At 43.5% G+C, this 20,761-nt stretch overlaps 1 protein-coding gene across 2 annotated transcripts; it reads right to left on the bottom strand.

The window, feature by feature from the left end:
- Positions 1 to 5,817: 5,817 nt before the first annotated feature.
- LOC112253943 (kynureninase) lies at positions 5,818 to 20,376 on the bottom strand. 2 transcript variants are annotated; one of them, XM_024426084.2, is made up of 14 exons: positions 20,139 to 20,373; positions 19,731 to 19,901; positions 15,067 to 15,187; positions 14,765 to 14,847; positions 14,022 to 14,083; positions 13,846 to 13,917; positions 13,430 to 13,504; positions 13,135 to 13,281; positions 9,477 to 9,575; positions 9,121 to 9,194; positions 8,974 to 9,026; positions 8,619 to 8,704; positions 8,084 to 8,314; positions 5,818 to 6,215 (listed from the first exon to the last, which is right to left on the bottom strand). In XM_024426084.2, exons 2-14 carry the CDS (start codon positions 19,897 to 19,899, stop codon positions 6,087 to 6,089), a joined length of 1,401 nt encoding a protein of 466 aa, XP_024281852.1. In that variant the 5' UTR covers positions 19,900 to 19,901; positions 20,139 to 20,373; the 3' UTR covers positions 5,818 to 6,086. The 2 variants fall into 2 exon arrangements, with proteins under 2 accessions (XP_024281852.1, XP_024281853.1); XM_024426085.2 differs by lacking the exon at positions 5,818 to 6,215 and adding an exon at positions 6,469 to 6,650 and having other exon boundaries at positions 20,139 to 20,376.
- Between the last annotated feature and the right edge of the window lie 385 nt (positions 20,377 to 20,761).

The following is a 20,761-nucleotide window of genomic DNA, read 5'->3' as shown; positions in this document are numbered from 1 at the left end:
TCCCGGAGAAACTGAGCCCTAGTATCATGCCTCAGGACTACCTGGCCCGATGACTCCTGGCTGTCCCCAGTCAACCTGGCCGTGCTGCTGCTCCTGTTTCAACTGTTCTGCCTGCATTTAGGGAACCCTGACCTGTTCACTGGACGTTATCTTGTTGACCTGCTGTTTTTGACTCTCTATCTACCACGCCTGCTGTCTCGACCTCTGAATACTTGTCTATGAAAAGCCAACTGACATTTACTCCTGAGATACTGACCTGTTGCATCCTCTACAACCAGTGATTATTATTTGACCCTGCTAGTCATCTATGAACATTTGAACAATTTGAAGAACAATCTGGCCTTAAATGGCTATGCACTCTTAAATGGCCATCTAAAACATCAGGTGTACACCGACCCCAGCTAAGTAACTCATGCAAAGAGTTAAAGCTCAATTATGTGTTTTATCTCCAGTACTTTGCCATGATTGTCAGTTAAGTAGCTGCTCTACTGATAATCTCAGTGCGCCCTTGCTGGGATGACACAAATCTACTGCCGGAGAATATCAACACCAAACCCATTGGTTCACCGTTCCACGGGAGCGGACAGTACACAGCGTACCATAATGTTCTAAATGATGGCCAAGTCTACCCCGCTCCCTATTCCACTGAACCGTTTAGGCGTAACAAACACAAGTCCAACATTTTAAACTACCTGAAACTTTTAAACTACCTGAAACTTTTAAACTACCTGTTCACTACCCTCCTGCTCTCCGGGGATGTGCAACTCGATCCTGGGCCTAACATCACCGAGCCAGCGATACTCACCGGAGTGGAAAGCAGTGAATGGCCTCGTCCACTGATCGTTGCCGCTGTGGAAGTGGGTGAGTGCTATGGTCCCATGGTTTCTCTCGACTCACGGCCTAAACCCAACCGTCAGAAAACACGGAAGTTTAACTTTTTTCAATCACTCTCGAGAAATCTGGGACCCACGAGCTAAGCCCAAGGGACTACTAGGGGGGCACTTGAACATTCGTAGTGTCATTCCAAAAAGTAATCAAATTCAACTTCTACTCACAGACTCCAACCTTGACTTCCTCTGCCTCTCAGAGACATGGCTCCATAAAACCTCTCCATATGCTGCTGTGATTGTGACTGGCTACAATGTTTTCAGGAGAGACAGGATTGAAGGAAGAGGAGGGGGTCTGATGATTTCCATTAAAGAACATATCCGATGTAATCAAATTGAGTGGTCATGTGATAATGAACTAGAATGTATTGGCCTGAACGTTACACTGTCTCCCCAAATGTATTTGACCCTTATTGGATTATGTAGGCCACCTTCCACCAAAAGTGTGTTTTTTGATCAGTTTATTAACATGCTTAGGGAATGTGATTTTGGGAAAGAGGTCATTTAATGGGAGATTTTAATATTAATTATGAAGACAAGTCTTGTAGGAAAACCCTCAAACGGATCACTAAAACCTTTGACTTTACACAGCTAGTTAAAGGGCCAACCAGGGTGACGTGTTGCTCTAAAACACAGATTGATTTGGTGTTCAGTAATAAACCAGAGAGAGTGACTAAATCATTCAACATGGTTACTGGGCTGTCTGATCATAATCTGACACTTATAGCCAGAAAGCTGTCTAAGAGCAGGTTTAACCTCTCTACTGTTAGAAAGCCGGATCAACTAAGAATACCTAAGAGTGAATTAAACTATTTTGAAAACGCAATTAAGGGAATTAACTGGAAGGATCTCTTGTCCTATACAGACGTGGCAGCTGATAGTCAGGTTTTTCTATCCACAATCCAGACTTCAATAAATGGTTTCCTAAAGAAAATCAAATCCAAACCTGGCCAAAAGAACACTCTTCCTTGGCTAAATGGAGAAATCTGGAAAAGAACGAGATTATGCTCTAAAATTAGCCCTAAAATCCAAATTAGAGCATGACAGACGTAGGTTTACCATGTTGAGAAATAAGGTGATGAAAGAAATCTTGCAGGCCAAGGCAAACTTTTTTATTAACATAATTGGTGAAGCAAAGGGAAATTCTAAACTGATCTGGGAGAATCTAAAGAAGTTAACAGGGAAAGACCATAGTAACACTGCAAAAAGACTAGAAATCATGGTGAATAACAATCTAACACAGGATGCAGTCGAAATAGCAATAGCCTTCAATTCCTACTTTATTGACTCTGTCAGGGTACTGACACAGAACCCTTCACTGGTTTCTTGGGCTCAGTGCTAGTAAATGACACTCAAACTGTCTTCATCATAAGGGAGGTTTCTGAGTCAAAGGTGAACAAGGTGATAAGCTCACTAAAGAACTCTAAAGCCAAATATGTGTTTGGGCTGGACTCTACCCTTCTTAAAAACTACAAAGAGTCACTCATTGGCCCCATTACTAAGGTCCCAACATATCTATTGGTCTCGTGGTGTTTCCAAGGGTATGGAAGTCAGCCATAATAAAGGCCATCTTAAAGGCGACCCTGCTGACGTGAGTAACTACAGGCCCATTAGTATACTACCTGTGGTGTCAAAGGTTGTTGAAAAGTGTGTAGCAGAACAACTGATTGCCCACCTCAACAACAGCCCCTTCACATTACACTCCATGCAGTTTGGCTTCAGAGCGAAACACTCCACAGAAACGGCCAACCGCTTTCTTCTGGAAAATGTGAAGTCCAAGATGAACAAAGGGGGTGCTGTTGGGGCTGTGTTTCTGGACCTAAGGAAGGCTTTTGATACTGTTAACCATGAGATTCTTATCACAAAATTGTCCAAGTTCAACTTTTCCCCCGATGCTTTGAGATGGATGAAATCATACCTTGAAGGCAGAACTCAGTGTGTCAAAGTGAGCAATGAGCTGCCGCCCACTCTTAGCTATGATGTGGGCGTGCCCCAAGGGTCAAAACTGTTCTGTCCTGTTCAGCCTGTATATTAATGATCTGCCTTCTGTCTGTACTGGGTCTGAAGTTCAAATGTATGCAGATGATACAGTGATATATGTGCATGCAAAGAGCAAACAACAAGCTGCACAAGCATTCACTACTGTAATGGTCCAGGTTACAAAGTGGCTCAGTGACTCGTGTTTGCATCTCAATGTGAAAAAAAATGTTAGCATGTTCTTTACAAAGAGGGCAACAGATGCTACTGAGCCAGATGTCTATGTGTCAGGGGAGAAGCTCCAGGTGGTATCTGGTTTTAAGTACCTTGGCATCATACTTGATTCCAACCTCTCTTTTAAAAAGCATGTGAAAAAGGTTATTCAGATAACCAAATTCAACCTAGCTAATTTTCCGATTTATACGAAATTGTTTGACTACAGAGGTAGCAAAACTAGAAAAATCTATGATAATCTATGATACTCTATAATAATCTATGATAATCTATGATACTCTATGATATCACCCCCGCTAAAGGTCAATCAGATGTGTGAACATGGTCCCTCGCTGTGTGTTGCCGCTTTCCATGTTGTCTGTTGTCTGTAGCTTGTGAGGTGTGGAAAGACTTTGTTGCTTTTATGAATTTTGTCTTGCTGCTTTTTGTTCTATGTTGCTCTGTCTGTATGCTACGTCTTGCTTGTCCTATGTTGCTGTCTGTATGCTATGTCTTGCTTGTCCTATGTTGCTCTGCGTGTGCTCACTGTTCAATGATTGTCTATATTGTAATTTTTTTAAATAACCTGCCCAGGGACTGCGGTTGAAAATTAGCCGGCTGGCTAAAACCGGCACTTTTACTGAAACGTTGATTAATGTGCACTGTCCCTGTAAAAATAAAATAAACTCAAACTCAGCACAGCAAGAAGAGGACTGGCCGCCCCCCAGCGCCTGGTTGCTCTCTGGTTTTCTTCCTAGGTTCCTGCCTTTCAAGGGAATTTTTCCTAGCAACCCTGCTTCTGTATAGCCCTGTGAGACATTTGCTGATGTAAAAAGGGCTTTATAAATACATTCGATTGATTGATTGATTTGACCCCTCTGACTGGTATCACTTATTTTCTTTCCAAAACACTTGAATGTGCTGTCTCTTACCAACTCTCTTGCTATCTCCCTCAGAACAATCTTCTTGACCCTATCCAGTCAGACTTCAAGACGGGTCACTCAACCGAGACTGTTCTTCTCTGTGTCACGGAGGCTCTTCGCCCTGCCAAAGCTGACTCTCTCTCTGTTCTCATTCTTCTATCCACTGCCTTCGACACCATGAGCCATCCAATCTTCCTCTCCACCCTCTTAGGGCTGGGCATCTCAGGCTACGCACACTCTTGGAGGCTGCTCCTATCGTGACGTGGAGAGGTTCTGTGTCTGCACCACGTACTCTCACTGCTAGTGTCCCCCAGGGCTCGGTTATAGGCCCTCTCCTCTTCTCTCTATACACCAAGTCACTCGGCTCCGTCATATCCTCACATGGTCTCTCCTATCATTGCTATGTGGATGACACTCAACTACCTTTCCCCCCTTCTGACACCCAGGTCAAGTCAAGCATCTCTGCGTGCCTGGCAGATATCTCAGCTTGGATGTCGGCCCACCACCCCAAGCTCAACAAGAAAGAGCTGGCCTGCCCGCTCCAAGACCTCTCCATCATGGTTAACAACTCCAGTGTCCCCCTCCCAGAGTGCAAAGAACTTTGGCGTGGCCCTGGACAACACCCTGTCGTTCTCTGCAAACATCAAAGCAGTGGCTCACTCCTGCAGGTTCATGCTCTGCAACATCCGTAGTGTACGACCCTACACACAGGTACGATTCCAGGCTCCCAGTTTGTGCCATCAAACCCCTGCAACTTACCCAGAACGCTGCAGCCCGCCTGATTTTCAACCTCCTCCAGTCAAAGCTCGCATCCACTTCAAGACCATGGTAATTGCCTATGGAGCAGCAAGAGGAACTGCCCCTATTTACCTACAGGCTCTTCTCATACCCTTCACCCAGACCAGAGTATTCTGTTCTACCACCTCTGGTCTATTGCCCCTCCCACCCCCACGTAACGGCAGCTCTGGTCTATTGGCCCCCCCCCCCCCACGGAACGGCAGCTCTGGTCTATTGGCCCTCCCACCCCCACGGAACGGCAGCTCTGGTCTATTGGCCCTCCCACCCCCACGGAACGGCAGCTCTGGTCTATTGGCCCTCCCACCCCCACGGAACGGCAGCTCTGGTCTATTGGCCCTCCCACCCCCACGTAACGGCAGCTCTGGTCTATTGGCCCTCCCACCCCCACGGAACGGCAGCTCTGGTCTATTGGCCCTCCCACCCCCATGGAAGGGCAGCTCTGGTCTATTGGCCCTCCCACCCCCACGGAATGACAGCTCTGGTCTATTGGCCCTCCCACCCCCACGGAACGGCAGCTCTGGTCTATTGGCCCTCCCACCCCCATGGAAGGGCAGCTCTGGTCTATTGGCCCCCCACCCCCACGGAATGACAGCTCTGGTCTATTGGCCCTCCCACCCCCACGGAAGGGCAGCTCTGATCTATTGGCCCTCCCACCCCCACGGAACGGCAGCTCTGGTCTATTGGCCCTCCCACCCCCACGGAAGGGCGTTTCTGATCTATTGGCCCTCCCACCCCCACGGAAGGGCAGCTCTGGTCTATTGGCCCTCCCACCCCCACGGAAGGGCAGCTCTGGTCTATTGGCCCTCCCACCCCCACGGAAGGGCAGCTCTGGCTCAGCCCAGTCCAAGCTTTTCTCTGTCCCAGCATTTTAATTTGCATGTGAGTTGTAGTTTCACGTGTTAATTGTATTTTGATGTGTACTGTTGATCTACACAGAGCTCATCTGGAAAAGAGACCGTGGTCTCAGCATCGACTCCCTTTCAAAATAAAAGTTCAAAATAAAAATGCAGAAGCTCATCTTGAATTGAGATTCACAGTAATTGACTATTTGCTTTTATTTGACATTGTATAGCAACAAACTTGTCTCAATAAATTTTGAGTAGGAATACAATTCCAACCAATTTTGTTTTACTGAGTAGCCTAGGCAAAACATATTGCAATTCTTTGGGACAGTAGTTCAGAAGACCTGTCAGTGACTCCAGCACATAGTAGATAAAAACATCTTGTTTTCATACCGCACTGTCAAAAATACTCTGAAAGGTGGGGTAACAATAAAAGACTGTTTCTATCATTGTTGTAGTTCTTTGCTGGCAGCCAAAGCTGATCCTAGAACAGTGATGAAGCGGTGCACGTCGCTAAAGGAGTTGTAGAGCGGCACCGGAGCGATGCGCAGAACGTTGGGTTCCCTCATGTCACACTTGAGATCGCATGGAGAGAACAGATCAAAACAGCAATAGTCAATTACAAAACATAGATTCAAATCTGTCTGTATAATCATGCATAAAACATTTATACTGACTAAAAATATACACACAACATGCAACAATTTCAAAAATGTTCCTGAGTTACAGTTCATAGAAGGAAATCAGTCAATTGAAATAAATTAAATTATACCCTAATCTATGGATTTCACATGACTGGGCAGGGGCCCAGCCATGGGTGGGCCTGGGAGGACATAGGCCCACACACTGAGGAGCCAGGCCCAGCCAATCAGAATACATTTTTCCCCCACAAATAGGCTTTATTACAGACAGACGATCCTGCAGGGTAAAGAAGCTGCATATGGTGGTCCTGGGCTGGGGTGGTTACACGTGGTCTGCGGTTGTTTAATCAGCTTCTTGATATGCCACACCTGTCAGATGGATGGATTATCATGGCAAAGGAGAAATGCTCACTAAGGATGTAAAAAAATGAGTGCACAAAATTTGTGCGTATGGAACATTTCTGGGATCTTTTATTTCAGCTAGTGAAACACGGGACCAAGACTTGACATGTTGCATTTATATTTTTTGTTCAGCATACATATTAAGAACATGTGTTCTGTACCCAAATTACAAGTAAACCCACATCTGGACTAAAAAGCATGGTCAATGGATTAAAAAAAAAACTGAATTTGTATTTTATTTAAGAGAGCAAGTTTCAGTCCAGACTAGGCTTAATATGGGTCTGGGAAACTCGTCAATAATGTACTAATTTTGTAAACTCAGCAAAAAAAGAAAGATCCCTTGTTCAGGACCCTGTCTTTCAAAGATAATTCATAAAAATCCCCAAAACTTCACAGATCTTCATTGTAAAGGGTTTAAACCCTGTTTCCCATGCTTGTTCAATGAACCACAAACAATGAATGAACAGGCACTTGTGGAATGGTCGTGAATACACTGCAAGGTGGCATGAGGACTGCAGATGTGGCCAGGGCAATAAATTGTAATGTCCGTATTGTGAGACGCCTAAGACAGAGCTACAGGGAGACAGGACGGACAGCTGATTGTCCAAACATCACACCTGCGGGACAGGTACAGGATGGCAACAACAACTGCCTGAGTTACACCAGAAACACACAATCCCTCCATCAGTGCTCAGACTGTCCGCAATAGGCTGAGAGAGGCTGGACTAAGGTCTGGGGAGGTCATGGTCTGGGGCGGTGTGTCACAGCATCATCGGACTGAGTTTGTTGTCATTGCAGGCAATCTCAACGCTGTGCGTTACAGGGAACACATCCTCCTCCCTCATGTGGTACCCTTCCTGCAGGCTCATCCTGACATGACCCTCCAGCATGACAATGCCACCAGCCATACTGCTCGTTCTGTGCGTGATTTCCTGCAAGACAGGAATGTCAGTGATCTGCCATGGCCAGCGAAGAGCCCAGATCTCAATCCCATTGAGCACGTCTGGGACCTGTTAGATCGGAGGGTGAGGGCTAGGGCTATTCCCCCAGAAATGTCTGGGAACTTGCAGGTGCCTTGGTGGAAGAGTGGGGTAACATCTTACAGCAAGAACTGGAAAATCTGGTGCAGTCCATGAGGAGATGCACTGTAGTACTTAATGCAGCTGGTGGCCACACCAGATACTGACTGTTACTTTTGACCCCCCCTTTGTTTAGGGACACATTATTAAATTTCTGTTAGTCACATGTCTGTGGAACTTGTTCAGTTTATGTCTCAGTTGTTGAATCTTGTTCTGTTCATACAAATATTTACACAAGTTAAGTTTGCTGAAAATAAACGCAGTTGACAGTGAGAGGACGTTTCTTTTTTTGCTGAGTTTATTATATATGAAGCCACTCACAGCGACACCCCTCTTCTCCAGCTCCTGGAATATGGCTGCGATGGGGACAGAGAAAGAGAGGGAGAGTTGGCAGCCTCGTTCCTCAGGGTGGGAGGGAGTGATGATATGGACGTAGGGCTTGTGAGGCTGGGACTCGTCCTTGTTGTAGTAGTGCTGGATCAGACACTCCAAGTAACCCGTCAGAAGTCTGGACTTGTTCCTCAGAGCTGCCATACTGGTCATAGCAAAGACCTGGACGTATTGACAAAGATTGACAACTAATCAGTTATTGCCAGAGCTGGGCTCAATTCCATTTCAATTCAGAAAGTAAACCAAATTCCAATTCCAAATTCTCCTATTTGAAAAACACTGAAGAGAATTTGAATTTCACTGTACTTCCTGGATTGACTGGAATTGACCCCCCAACCCTGCTTATTATAACAGTTACAACCTTTTACAGGTCACTTTAAACTCCATGGTTAGAGAGATGAGCACGAACAAGTTCTAATATCTGCTGTATGAAATATATATGAAAAACCAAAATGATTCCAATCACCTCTAAACTAGCTTGCAGTGGACACACCAGCAGGATGGGTTGGTTTGATAGCCGAAAGCCACTTATACCAGGTAGTAGATCCATTTCTATGGTCAGAAAAAATGTAGGATGTTCAGAAAAAATGGAGGATGTTCGTGATGAACTCATTTGGGTTCTGGCTTGACTGAAACGGCAAAATGAACACAGTAGAACCTATTTTCTGTAATACCCTAAAATGACCACAAGATGTCAGTGTCAATCAAGCTTCGTGGGTATCTCTGCTTAGAGACCGACAGGGCCAACTCGAAGCAACATTCTGCAATGTGTCCCCAGTACAGGGACTAGAATGAGAACATGAACACAAACATGTTGATACCATTATCCATGCGGAACCTTGTTTTCAAGTTATGTCCCCACCATCCCGTGAGCCTGAGAGAGAAAGTAACGAGCAGTTAAAACACACACCATAGTCAAACACGCAATAGGAACACAAATCTGAGCTGTACTGCACCGTCATACTCACGCAGGCTTGACTGTAAGTGCATTCTTCTCATGGATAAAAGCTCCAGCCAGACCACCAGCTCCAGAGTTCACATACTACACGTGAATACAAAAATAACTCTTACCAACACATTGCATAGTTTGTCTGCTTATTTTCTACAATGTTGAAGACCAATGATAATCTACAATATTTGAAATGGGCATCGATAACAACGGCAAGAAAATCATTGTTGGCAATATTAAGCTCGAACGAGTACATTTCGACCCCACATATTGTTGTCTTCCTGTGTCAGCAGGTGTTGGACAGGAAACAGAGTGAAGCCAGTGCCAGCAGTTCATTTTGCCCTTGATTTCTCCACACAAACCCCAAATGCTGACCTTGTAGGAGCACCAGCAGGCAAAGTCCACTCCCCAGTCATGCAGCTTCAGCTCTGCATTGCCCACTGCGTGTGCACAGTCGAAGCCAACGTAGCAGCCCTGTGGGAAGAACAAAAACACACCGTCATGCCAGATGCTAAGGGCAGCAGGCCGAAGCTGTGCAGTCAGGACACATCAGAGGCAGTTCATCAGCGTGTGTGTGTGTGTGTGTGTGTGTGTTTGTTTGCCTGCCTGTGTGTGTGTGTGTGTTCGTTTGCGTGCCTGTGTGTGTGTGTGTTCGTTTGCGTGCCTGTGTGTGTGTGTGTGTGTGTTGTGTGCTTGTTTGTGTGTGTGTGTGTGTGTGTGTGTGTGTGTGTGTGTTCGTTTGCGTGCCTGATTCATGTATTCCTAGTTGGGGTATTATTCTGAGGATCATTAGGACTGACTAAGTCTGGTTGTTTTGATTGCCCTGCTAAATGTGACAGAGAGGGAAGGCTTGTGTGTGTGTGTGTGTGTGTGTGTTTGGTTTGACATCTCCCGAGTGTCAACATTTAGTTCCTTGTCAACACACTGCTATTTATTTGACAAATGTCATTCTCCGTACGTAGTGAATTGGAATGGGCATCATACACTTGCATGAGGCGAACGCAGACAAATCCGGCCCGAACCAATCATGTCAAATTGTTACACATTCCTGACAACAGAGGACGCTGTTGGAGCAGCTGTTGTGTCTGACAAAATGCTTTTTTGATTGAAATAACATGCTTCATTAACTCATAAGCCAATGTTAACAATAACATTATACAATAGATAGAAGCACGATCAAACACGTTGACTATACACAATGGCTGTTATGCATTATAAACAGGGATTGAATTAGGAATACAGTGGAGCCCCTCTAACACTAATCCTAGGTTCATGTTCACTTCCTGGTTCTACTCTAACCCTCGGCCACAATTCAAACTTCATATCCACATCCCAGGTCAACCACAGCCACAGCCTTAACCACAACCCTAACCCTAGCTTCATATCCACATCCCTGTTCAACCCTAACTTCAACTTCAACCACAACCCTAACCCTGGCTTCATATCCACATCCCAGGTCAACCACAGCCACAGCCTTAACCACAACCCTAACCCTAGCTTCATATCCACGTCCCTGTTCAACCCTAACTTCAACTTCAACCACAACCCTAACCCTAGCTTCATATCCACGTCCCTGTTCAACCCTAACTTCAACCACAACCCTAACCCTAGCTTCATGTCCACATCCCAGGTCAACCACAACCATAACCCCAACTTTGCATAAATCTAACCTCAACTATAGCCATATGTTCAATCCTAACCCTAACCTTGGTTAGTCCTATTCTTTTCTTCAAAACCTTAAAATTGCTGGAGCTTTGCTCCGGCCGTTTCTCCTTTTGACCCAAGGTGCAGGAGCCCGGTTCTAGACCCCAAGTTTTTTTTATTTGGCATTTATGATTATATAGATAACAGACAGAACAGGTCTGAGGGCAGAACACACACGGATCCCCCACCAAATCAAAGCCACCCTCCATGCTCTAACAGAGCCCCACCCCAAAACCAGACTTAAAGCAGACATGATATAAAATGAGTAATTCTAATTTGGGTTGGTTTATGGAGGTAGCTGGGTGAAATTAGCTGGGTCTTCTACAAAGGATAGGGAATGTTGCCAGATATTATAAAATGTAATTGCAGATCCCCTAACAGAGTAGAGTTTTTTTTCTCTAGCTTGAGATGTTGCAGAAATGTCTTTATCCAGTGGTTAAAAGCAGGAAGAAACCGATCCTTCCACTTAAATAGTATAAGACACCTAGCTAGAAAAGAAGTAAATGCCAGCATGTTGCCCATAGAACTGTTTAGAGGGGCCTCCAGTGGTGCCACGCCGAATAATGCAAAAAAAAAAGGCTCTATAAGCCTAGAAAACGTTTTAAAAAATGGATATCCAGAAATCTGTCAATTCCGGGCATGTCCAAAACGTGTAGCAGGAGCCTGCTTACATCGGTCAAAAAGTGGTATCTATTTCTGGTCTAATCTTAGATAATTGTGCCTTTGACCAATGCAGCCTATTAACTATTTTAAATTGAATTACAGCATGTCTTCGATGTATCGATTAAACATGTATTCTCTGAAGCATACTCTGCCAAGTTTCATCGGAAAGTTGTTCACCTAAATCCACTTCCCATTGGTTCTAAAGAGAGCTCAGGGAATCCAGATTGTGCGAGTATAATATCGCATAGATCAAGCTTATGCCCCCTTTGATACAAGGGTTCACTATAAAAATAGAAACTAGAAGGAAAGTAGGCGGGTGCGACTCCAGCCCAATTTAACCACTGATTATAAACAGACTCATCCATTTCACTTCTTTGTCGCAATGTAGTGACAGTATCACAGTTTGGACACCAGAGGGCAGTGTTGTCCCTTGACTGTTTAAATTGAACCTTTATAAAACTCCATCAAGATAATGTTGGGAGTACCCTCTAAGGAGTGGGAACATGAAATAGATTCAGCCGCAGGCTGATTTTTTCTTGAGCGGCGGGTCAGAGGCCGGAACATAATAACAAATAATTTGTAGACTACAATTTGACCGCAAGAAGCCCAAATAGAGATACAATTTCATTAAAACATTAAAGCAGACGGGCAGGTAGTGTTCTCCTGGCATCCACCAAACCCAGATTCGTCCGTCGGACTGCCAGATAGTCAAACGTGATTCATCACTCCAGAGAACACGTTTTCACTGCTGCAGAGTCCAATGGCAGTGAGCTTTATACCACTCCAGCCGATTGTTGTTTCCACTTCACAATAAAAGCACTTACAGTTAAACAAGCAGCTCTAGCATGGCAGAAATTTGACGAACTAGGCCTCCCGAGTGGAGCAGCGGGTTAAGGCACTGCATCACTACAGATTCGGGTTCGATAACGGGCCGTGTTGAGCGCCGGGAGACCCATGAGGCGGCGCACAATTGGCCCAGCTTCACCCGGGTTAGGGGAGGGTTTGGCCGGCCGGGATGTCTTTGTCCCATTGCGCTCTAGCGACTCCTGTGTCGGGCCGGGAGCAGTGCACGCTGACACGGTCGCCAGGTATGTGGTGTTTCCTCCGACACATTGGTGTGGCCGGCTTCCGGGTTAAGCGAGCAGTGTGTCAAGAAGCAGTGCGGCTTGGCGGGGTTGTGTTTCGGAGGACGCACGGCTCTCGACCTTCACCTCTCCCGAGTCCATACGGGAGGTGCAGCGATGGGACAAGACTAACTACCAATTGGATCTCACAAAATTGGCGAGAAAAATAAGTTTTTAAAAAATATGAAGGTGCCACGATGATAGTCATTGAGCACTTCAGTAAGGCCATTCTACTGCCAGTATGTGTCTACGGAGATTGCATGGCTGTGCTCGATTTTATACACATCAGCAACAGGTGTGGCTGAAACAGCCAAATCCACTAATGTGAAGGGGTGTACTGTCCACATGCGTTTGTATATATAGTGGGGGTGGGCATCATGGAACCCTGCTCTAAGGGGATTTGTAAAGGGTTTAGAAGTAGTTTATAGACAAACAATTCGTTGAAAAGTTGAAATAACATTCCCCCCCCCAAAAAAAAAATGTTTGGGTCTCACTGCAGGCGAGAAAAAGACAGAGGATTGGTTCTAAAGTCGTCCTTTAACCTTCTTCTGCCCTGCTTTAGTGATGGCGGCCATATCAAAGAGCTGCCCGGTGTAGTACTGCACTCCACTGAACAGGACCACCGCAATGGAATCTCCCTCCTTTTCTATCGTGTCCAGAATGTCCTCAGTTCTCAGCACCTCCTCGCCCTGCCAGTTTAAAAAAAAACACAGCAGTTGATCAGGGTATATAAAATGTCACTTTTAATAACTGTTAATAAACAGGTGCAAATAAAAGTTATTATTTATGTCCTATTCCCCTAAAGGTGATTATAGAAAAAAACGAAGACTAGTTTACCGGTCTGGGCTTCATGAGCAGCATGCTCCGCTTAGGGTCGTAACCTTTCAACTGGATCTGAGATTCCACGGCATACTGAAGAAATTACACATGATGAACATGGTAAAAAAAAAAAAAAGTGGGTCAATTTACCCCCACTCTTCTCCACCAACACAGAGACAACAGATAACATCTAGTGGGAATAACAACAGCGGACATTTCTATTTACGACAGTGTAAATGACGAAGAGTAGTCTCTGCACACTTTAACAAGTAGATTACAACTGTCAAAATGGGTTCTTTTTAGGGCAAAAACATGAATTATGGTTGAAATGCAGTTGAAGAATGCAAGTGCCTTTTAAACACAAAATGTCCTGCAGTCATTACACCGACATCCTGTAGGTTGAAAACAAGTGCTGTGTCGTTGGAATGACTCACATGGTCTGAGGGGAAAGCCTTGTCCTCAAGAAGGATTTTGTGACGTTTTGCTGTAGGTTTGTAAAAAGACAGCTGTAAAGCAAATATATAACATGTTGTTAATGTAAAGTCTCGGTATATAATGTATAGTGTATGTTTACGTTGGCAATTTGTTTAAAAGTTTGACGTTATCTTACCAACAGAATATGCAGATTAACTGTTAACCCGTTCATCAAGGCAACCTCCTCAGGTTTAGCCCCTGTTCGCACGCAAACACACACACACAAAGGTGATTTAATTCCCATTGCTCTGATATAACTTTCGAACACATTTTTACTTAATAGCATTTAAGCTATCACAACCTACATTTTCCAAAGTACATTTTCCACACAAAAAAAGGCATCTGAGGTGATTGCACAATGGCCTTCAGTTGTTTGGTTTGGTTGTACTTTGGACTCTGCAAAAGATGTCAGGGTCCAATTACCTTTTAAAACCAGTCACAGATAGGTCTCTCTGTCATACATTTTCAACAGTCGGACAGAACGATAATAACCTATCGGAATTACCTGACAATTTAACCATGGATGTTATGAGAGCTGGAAATTACAGGCTTTTAACAGTGCTGTGTGAAAAAGGGAACCGTGACGATATAGGGAACCGTGACGATATAGCGATATAGGGAACCGTGACGATATAGGGAACCGTGACGATATAGGGAACCGTGACGATATAGGGAACCGTGACGATATAGGGAACCGTGATGACTGTGTATTGAAACCTTTGTTCGCACATCAGTGTAAAAAAGCCTGTAAAGGTGCCAACATGCATTGTTAAATAGCCCCGTCTCAGCCCGAGCTCATGTTCACTAATATGATCATACAACTAACATAGAACGTTAGGTTAGATAATGCATTGAACATGTGTTATTGTATGAACTTACCAACCACATTAGCCATGAGTCCCTCTATATTGTTCTCCGCCCAGGCCCAAGGTCGAGAGCCTTGTACATGGCCATGAACTCCCCTGCAAGACAGAACGCAATAAAACAATGCTCACAGCTACAAAGGATAGGATACACATTTCACAGATAGGACAATAGCTTTTTAAAGAGAAAGGTTCAGGGGGGGGGGGGACATGTCATCCTCAAATGACCATTACTGTATTTGAAATAGTTGACGAAAACTTTAGCTGATTCAGTGTCATAAAGCGAACATTGGGGGAAACGTTGAGGGAACAACTTACGTTTTAGCCCATTTATCCAGCTCCTCGTCGATGTACTTCTTGGCCATTTTGGGCTGGAGGCCAAGTGAGTTCCCCACAAAGTAAATGCATTCCTTGGTGCCATCCACAAGCGTAAGGTCAGCTAAGGGAACAATAACAGTGCATTAGCCCAATCGATCCACACATTTTTACGAAGAAGTTTCCCTGCATTGTTCAAATCACGGCCTACTTCTTGACCCCAGAAAGATGCTTTTGTTTTTGCGGTTGAAGAATGTCATTAAAATGATTCAACTTTCAAACACTTAGTTAGCTAAATGAAAGTGCTTAGTCATCTCCTTTTTTCAGCTCAACCCATATGTTGTGAGCATCTCGCTTCCAGCTATAATACATATCCCAGCAGCAAATCTTTTCTGACCTCATTGTACCCGACCAGGGAGGCCGTTTCCTCTCTGTATGTAGGATCTTGAAGACCTACATGTACAGTTGAAGTCGGAGGTTTACCTACACTCAGGTTGGAGTCATTAAAACTTGTTTTTCAACCACTCCACCAATCTCTTGTTAACAAACTATAGTTTTGGCAAGTTGGTTAGGACATCTACTTTGTGCATGACAAATAAGTTTTCCAACAATTGTTTACAGAAAGATTATTTCACTTATAATTCAATGTATCACAATTCCAGTGGGTCAGAAGTTTACATACACTAAGTTGACTGTTCATCGTTGGGAGCAATTTCCAAACGCCTAAAGGTGCCACGTTCGTCTGTACAAACAATAGTACGCAAGTATAAACACCATGTGACCACGCAGCCGTTATACTGCTTAGGAAGGAGACGCGTTATGTCTCCTAGAGATGAACGTACTTTGGTGCAAAAAGTTTGAATCAATCCCAGAACAACAGCAAAGGACCTTGCTGGAGGAAACAGGCACAAAAGTATCTATATCCATAGTAGAATGAGTCCTATATCGACATAACCTGAAAGGCCGCTCAGCAAGGAAGAAGCCACTGCTCCAAAACCGCCATAAAAAAGCCAGACTATGGTTTGCAACTGCACATGGGGAAAAATATCACACTTTTTGGAGAATTGTCCTCTGGTCTGATGAAACAAAAATAGAACTGTTTGGCCATAATGACCATCATTATGTTTGGAGGAAAAAAGTGGTGGCTTGCAAGCCAAAGAACACCATCTCAACCGTGAAGCACGGGGGTGGCAGCATCATGTTGTGGGGGTGCTTTGCTGCAGGAGGGACTGGTGCACGTCACAAAATAGATGGCATCATGAGGAAAGAAAATTAGGTGGATATATTGAAGCAACATCTCAAGACATCAGTCAGGAAGTTAAAGCTTGGTCGCAAATGGGTCTTCCAAATGGACAATGACCCCAAGCATACTTCCAAAGTTGTTGCAAAATGGCTTAAGTACAACAAAGTCAGGGTATTGGAGTGACCATCACAAAGCCCTGACCTCAATCCTATAGAAAATGTGTGGGCAGAACTGAAAAAGCGTGTGCGAGCAAGGAGGCCTACAAACCTGACTCAGTTACACCAGCTCTGTCAGGAGGAATGGGCCAAAATTCACCCAACTTATTTTGGGAAGCTTGTGGAAGGCTACCCGAAACGTTTGACCCAAGTTAAACAATTTAAAGGTAATGCTACCAAATACTAATTGAGTTTATGTAAACTTCTGACCCACTGGGAATGTGATGAAATAAATCATTCTCTCTACTATTATCCTGACATTTCACATTCTTCAAATAAAGAAGTGATCCTACATTTTTACTGGGATTAAATGTCAGGAATTGTGAAAAACTGAGTTTAAATGTATTGTATGTAAACGTCCGACTTCAACTGTATACAGTAGGCAGGGCAAAACCCTTTTGGTGATTTCTGGTAGACAGTATCAACAAAATAAATCAATCCCAGCACACTTTCGGACTCATTCAGCAGTTTTTACCTGATTAAGTACAATAGCATTGGAACATTTATGTTGAAAGTTACATTTACATTCCTAAAACTTAAGTTGAAAATGATGCTGTCGCTTCTTGATGACAAGTCATTAATAAACAGCCCAATGTCAAGACCGTTTTAAAGTGTCCAAATCAATAACCAATATGCAGAAACGGTGTGATATATTGAAAATCTATGCATATAATGTACTATCTATACATAGTGCCATGATAAAGTATTTGCCCCCCTTCTGATTTTCTCTATTTTTGCATATTTTTGATACTGAATGTTATCAGATCTTCAACTAAAACCTAAAATAAGATGAACATGAGTTTACAAATAAATTAAAATATACATTTTTTTTTAAATTAACAAAGTTGTGCAACACCCAATTCCCTTGTGTGAAAAAGTAATTGCCCCCTTACACTCAATAACTACTCGTACTGACAAGTTGAAAACATGGCAGTTGATCAGGGAACATAAATGTCAATTTTAATAACTGCTAATAAAATATTTCTCAACACTCAATTTCAATCCAAAAAGTGTACTCAAGTTTTCCAAAAAAACACCTGGATGATCATCAAGACTCTTGGAAGAATGTTCTATGGACAGATGAGTCAAATGTATAACTTTCTGGATGACATGGGTCCCATTATGCCTGATAAAAACCAAACACTGCATTCAACAGTAAGAACCTTATACCAAAGGTCAAGCATGGTGGTGGTAGTGTGGTGAATTGGGGATGCTTTGCTGTCTCAGGACCTCACTAGAAAAAAATATGAAAATGTTTGTAAAAAAAACAAAAAAATGATTTACAAGCAAAACCAGTCAAGATGACAATTTGTTCTTCACCTGTGGACTGTGCCTTAATCAAAGAACCATGAATTCTGTTCTGTATCAGAGAATTCTACAGGAGAATGTCAGGCCATCGGTCTGTAAGCTGAAGCTGAAGCACAGCTGGGTCATGCAGCAAGACAATGATCCAAAACACACAATAAAGTACACATCAAAATGGCTAAAAAGCAACACATTTGAAGTTTTGGAATGGCCTAGTCAAAGTCCAGACCTTATCCCAATTGAGATGTTGTGGCAGGACTTGAAACAAGCAGTTCATGCTTGAAAAGCCACAAATGTCGCTGAGTCAAAGCAGTTCTGCATGTAAGAGTGGGCCACTGTTGAAACTACCAGAACTCAAAAAACATCACTGCTTAGAGGACAACCTACAGTACCATCAGCTACATTTTGGAATGTTGAATTTTGATACAGGGTTCACCAAAACAGAAATAGAAACAGCAACAGTATTTTGGGGCTCCCGAGTGGCACAGCGGTCTGAGGCACTGCATCTCAGTGCTAAGAGCCGTCACTACAGTCCCTGGTTCAAATCCAGGCTGTATAACATCCGGCCATGATTAGGAGTCCCATACGGCGGTGCACAATTGGCCCAGCATCGTCTAGGATTGGCTGGGGTAGGCCATAATTGTAAATAACAATTTGTTCTTAACCGACTTGCCTAGATAAATAAAGCTTAAATAAAATAAATCCCTCCTATCGATTATAACATTTAAATTATTTGCACAAGAGGGGGAGATGAGGTTGCACATCCTGTTAAAACTAACACAGCTCAAAAACCACACAGAACATGGGAATAATGTGTGCATCACTGGTTAGAGGACAATTTGTAGAAAACAGCTGGCTACATTTTGAAGTGTTGCATTTTGTTTCAAGTGGGTCTCCAACCTGGTAAGTGTAATGCAACACTTTTTTGTTAATCACTTCCATTATACACTGAACTCAATAGAACAGGGGGCAAACGTTCAGGTTTAGCACTGTTTAAACTAACACGACTCTAAGGCCCCACGGAAAGTTGAATGACCTACACACGGTTGGTTAGACAATAACTTGTAGAAGTCTATGCTTTGCAATGGCGGATGTTGATTTTGGGAGGCTACCATCATGGAAAAGGAAACCAACAAACAAAAATATTTTTTTCTGTTAGTTAACTTCAACGAATCACGACACACCATAGGATATATCAACAGTGACAACGGTTCGCAGCTATTTACGTGTTACTTTGACTGTCAAAACAGTGTATTGGTGTGTGGCCAGCGACGTTTACAGAGACCGCCCCGAATTTTCCGTGCAATTTGAGAAAATGATAGCTGCGCCTGTATGACAAAATCAACAGTACATAACTAAAGATATTGATAGGTTATAAGCAATTGATTTTGTGTCATGTTGACTATAAAACGTTTATATACGAGCATCACCAATCTGAGGTAAAAAACATGTGGAATTCCAACCAATTCGATGTGGTCAAAACGCCAGCCCGTTGTAAAAGTAGTGTAATATACATGAATTATATATGCCAAAATAATGAAATATCTTAATTTCGGATGACAGTAAATCAAGCAAACTCACAGATGCTTTCAGTAATCACATTCAGTATATATCTCACTAGTTTAAACATTTAAAGATGTTTTTAAAATGCTCTAATTCACAATTTAACCGGTTGCTCTAGAAAGTCCTCCCCATAGTGACTATACAGCAGACCATTCTTTCGACTAAATTGGGGCAAGCAAGGCTCATTGTAGCCAGAAAATCTCTGGCCACAAGTTAGTAAAGGTCAGAGGTTTTCCTACAGATAAGATAATAATAATATCATGACACTCCACAGACTGCTATGGGGAGACGGAGAAGCAACTAGCCAGTGCATAAAAAGGCCTGCTTGCCATTTTACTTACAAGGAGGGAGTTCTGCAACTTTGGGTAATAGAAACTGTTCACGTAGATGCTTTAGTTCGTCGTGATTGTCCAGATATGTGGCTACTTCATTCGATGTCTGGCTGCATCCCAGCAGAGTAGAGACGCGCTCCAGAACCTTGCGCGGAGACATGGCGTCAAATGGGTCCATTACTGAAGTTGAAAAAAGGAAAATGATTTCGAGTAATATGCAATTTACAAATAGTTATCAAACAAAGCTAGTCCTTCAGTATGTATACTATCTACACAGGCTATATACCCACCTCAAATGTTTTGACAGGTTGGCTAAAATTACATTTATGCACGAAACAACTGCCTGCATTCCAAAGCTCAATATATTCTATTATGCCAATTCAACGTGGAGAAACAATTAAATAATTAGGTAATTACCAGATAATGCAAGTATTTCCAATTTCAGTTGAATATATCACAGTCTCTTTCACCAGTTTGAGAGTTATTCGGACACATTCACGAGTGCTCTTTCACCCCTCTGTTAATTCCCGCAGTTAGCTAATAATTGACCTCAGAGATAAACTCACTGGCGAGGTATTATCGATACTGTAAACAACACCTATATCCAAAATGGGCGAAGAAGAGGCACTATGTAGACCTACTTCCTTCATAGACTGTCATGTGTTGCTTTTCAGGACAGCCTATTATTTCTTCCATTCCTTCGATTGGGCGGTTGTACGTGTTGAGCATAGGGCATTGAGGCAGGAAGAACACCGTTGCATGTATCTAATTGGTTGACAGACCTCTAATCGGCATGTCGCGCGAAAAGTTCTCAAACTTTTCTCCTGGACAGGGCTCAGAATAACTCGCAGTAGAGGAGTAGAGGACACAGGGGTAGACTGCCCATCTGGCATTTCTGGCAAATGCCAGAAGGGCCGGTCCTTTTTTGCCTAGTGGGAAAAATGCAAAATTAGCATTATCTGGCTGATAATGGGGGCCCCGAGGAAGAAAAACATGGTTGTTGTGGGGTCCTCAAGGGGGAAAAGAATGGGCCAGTGTGT

Source organism: Oncorhynchus tshawytscha, linkage group LG14 (assembly GCF_018296145.1).
Source record: "Oncorhynchus tshawytscha isolate Ot180627B linkage group LG14, Otsh_v2.0, whole genome shotgun sequence".
In the NCBI taxonomy this organism is placed as follows: Eukaryota; Metazoa; Chordata; class Actinopteri; order Salmoniformes; family Salmonidae; genus Oncorhynchus; species Oncorhynchus tshawytscha.
Note: the sequence above shows the minus strand (reverse complement) of the source record. Positions and strands in the feature narration are given on the sequence as shown.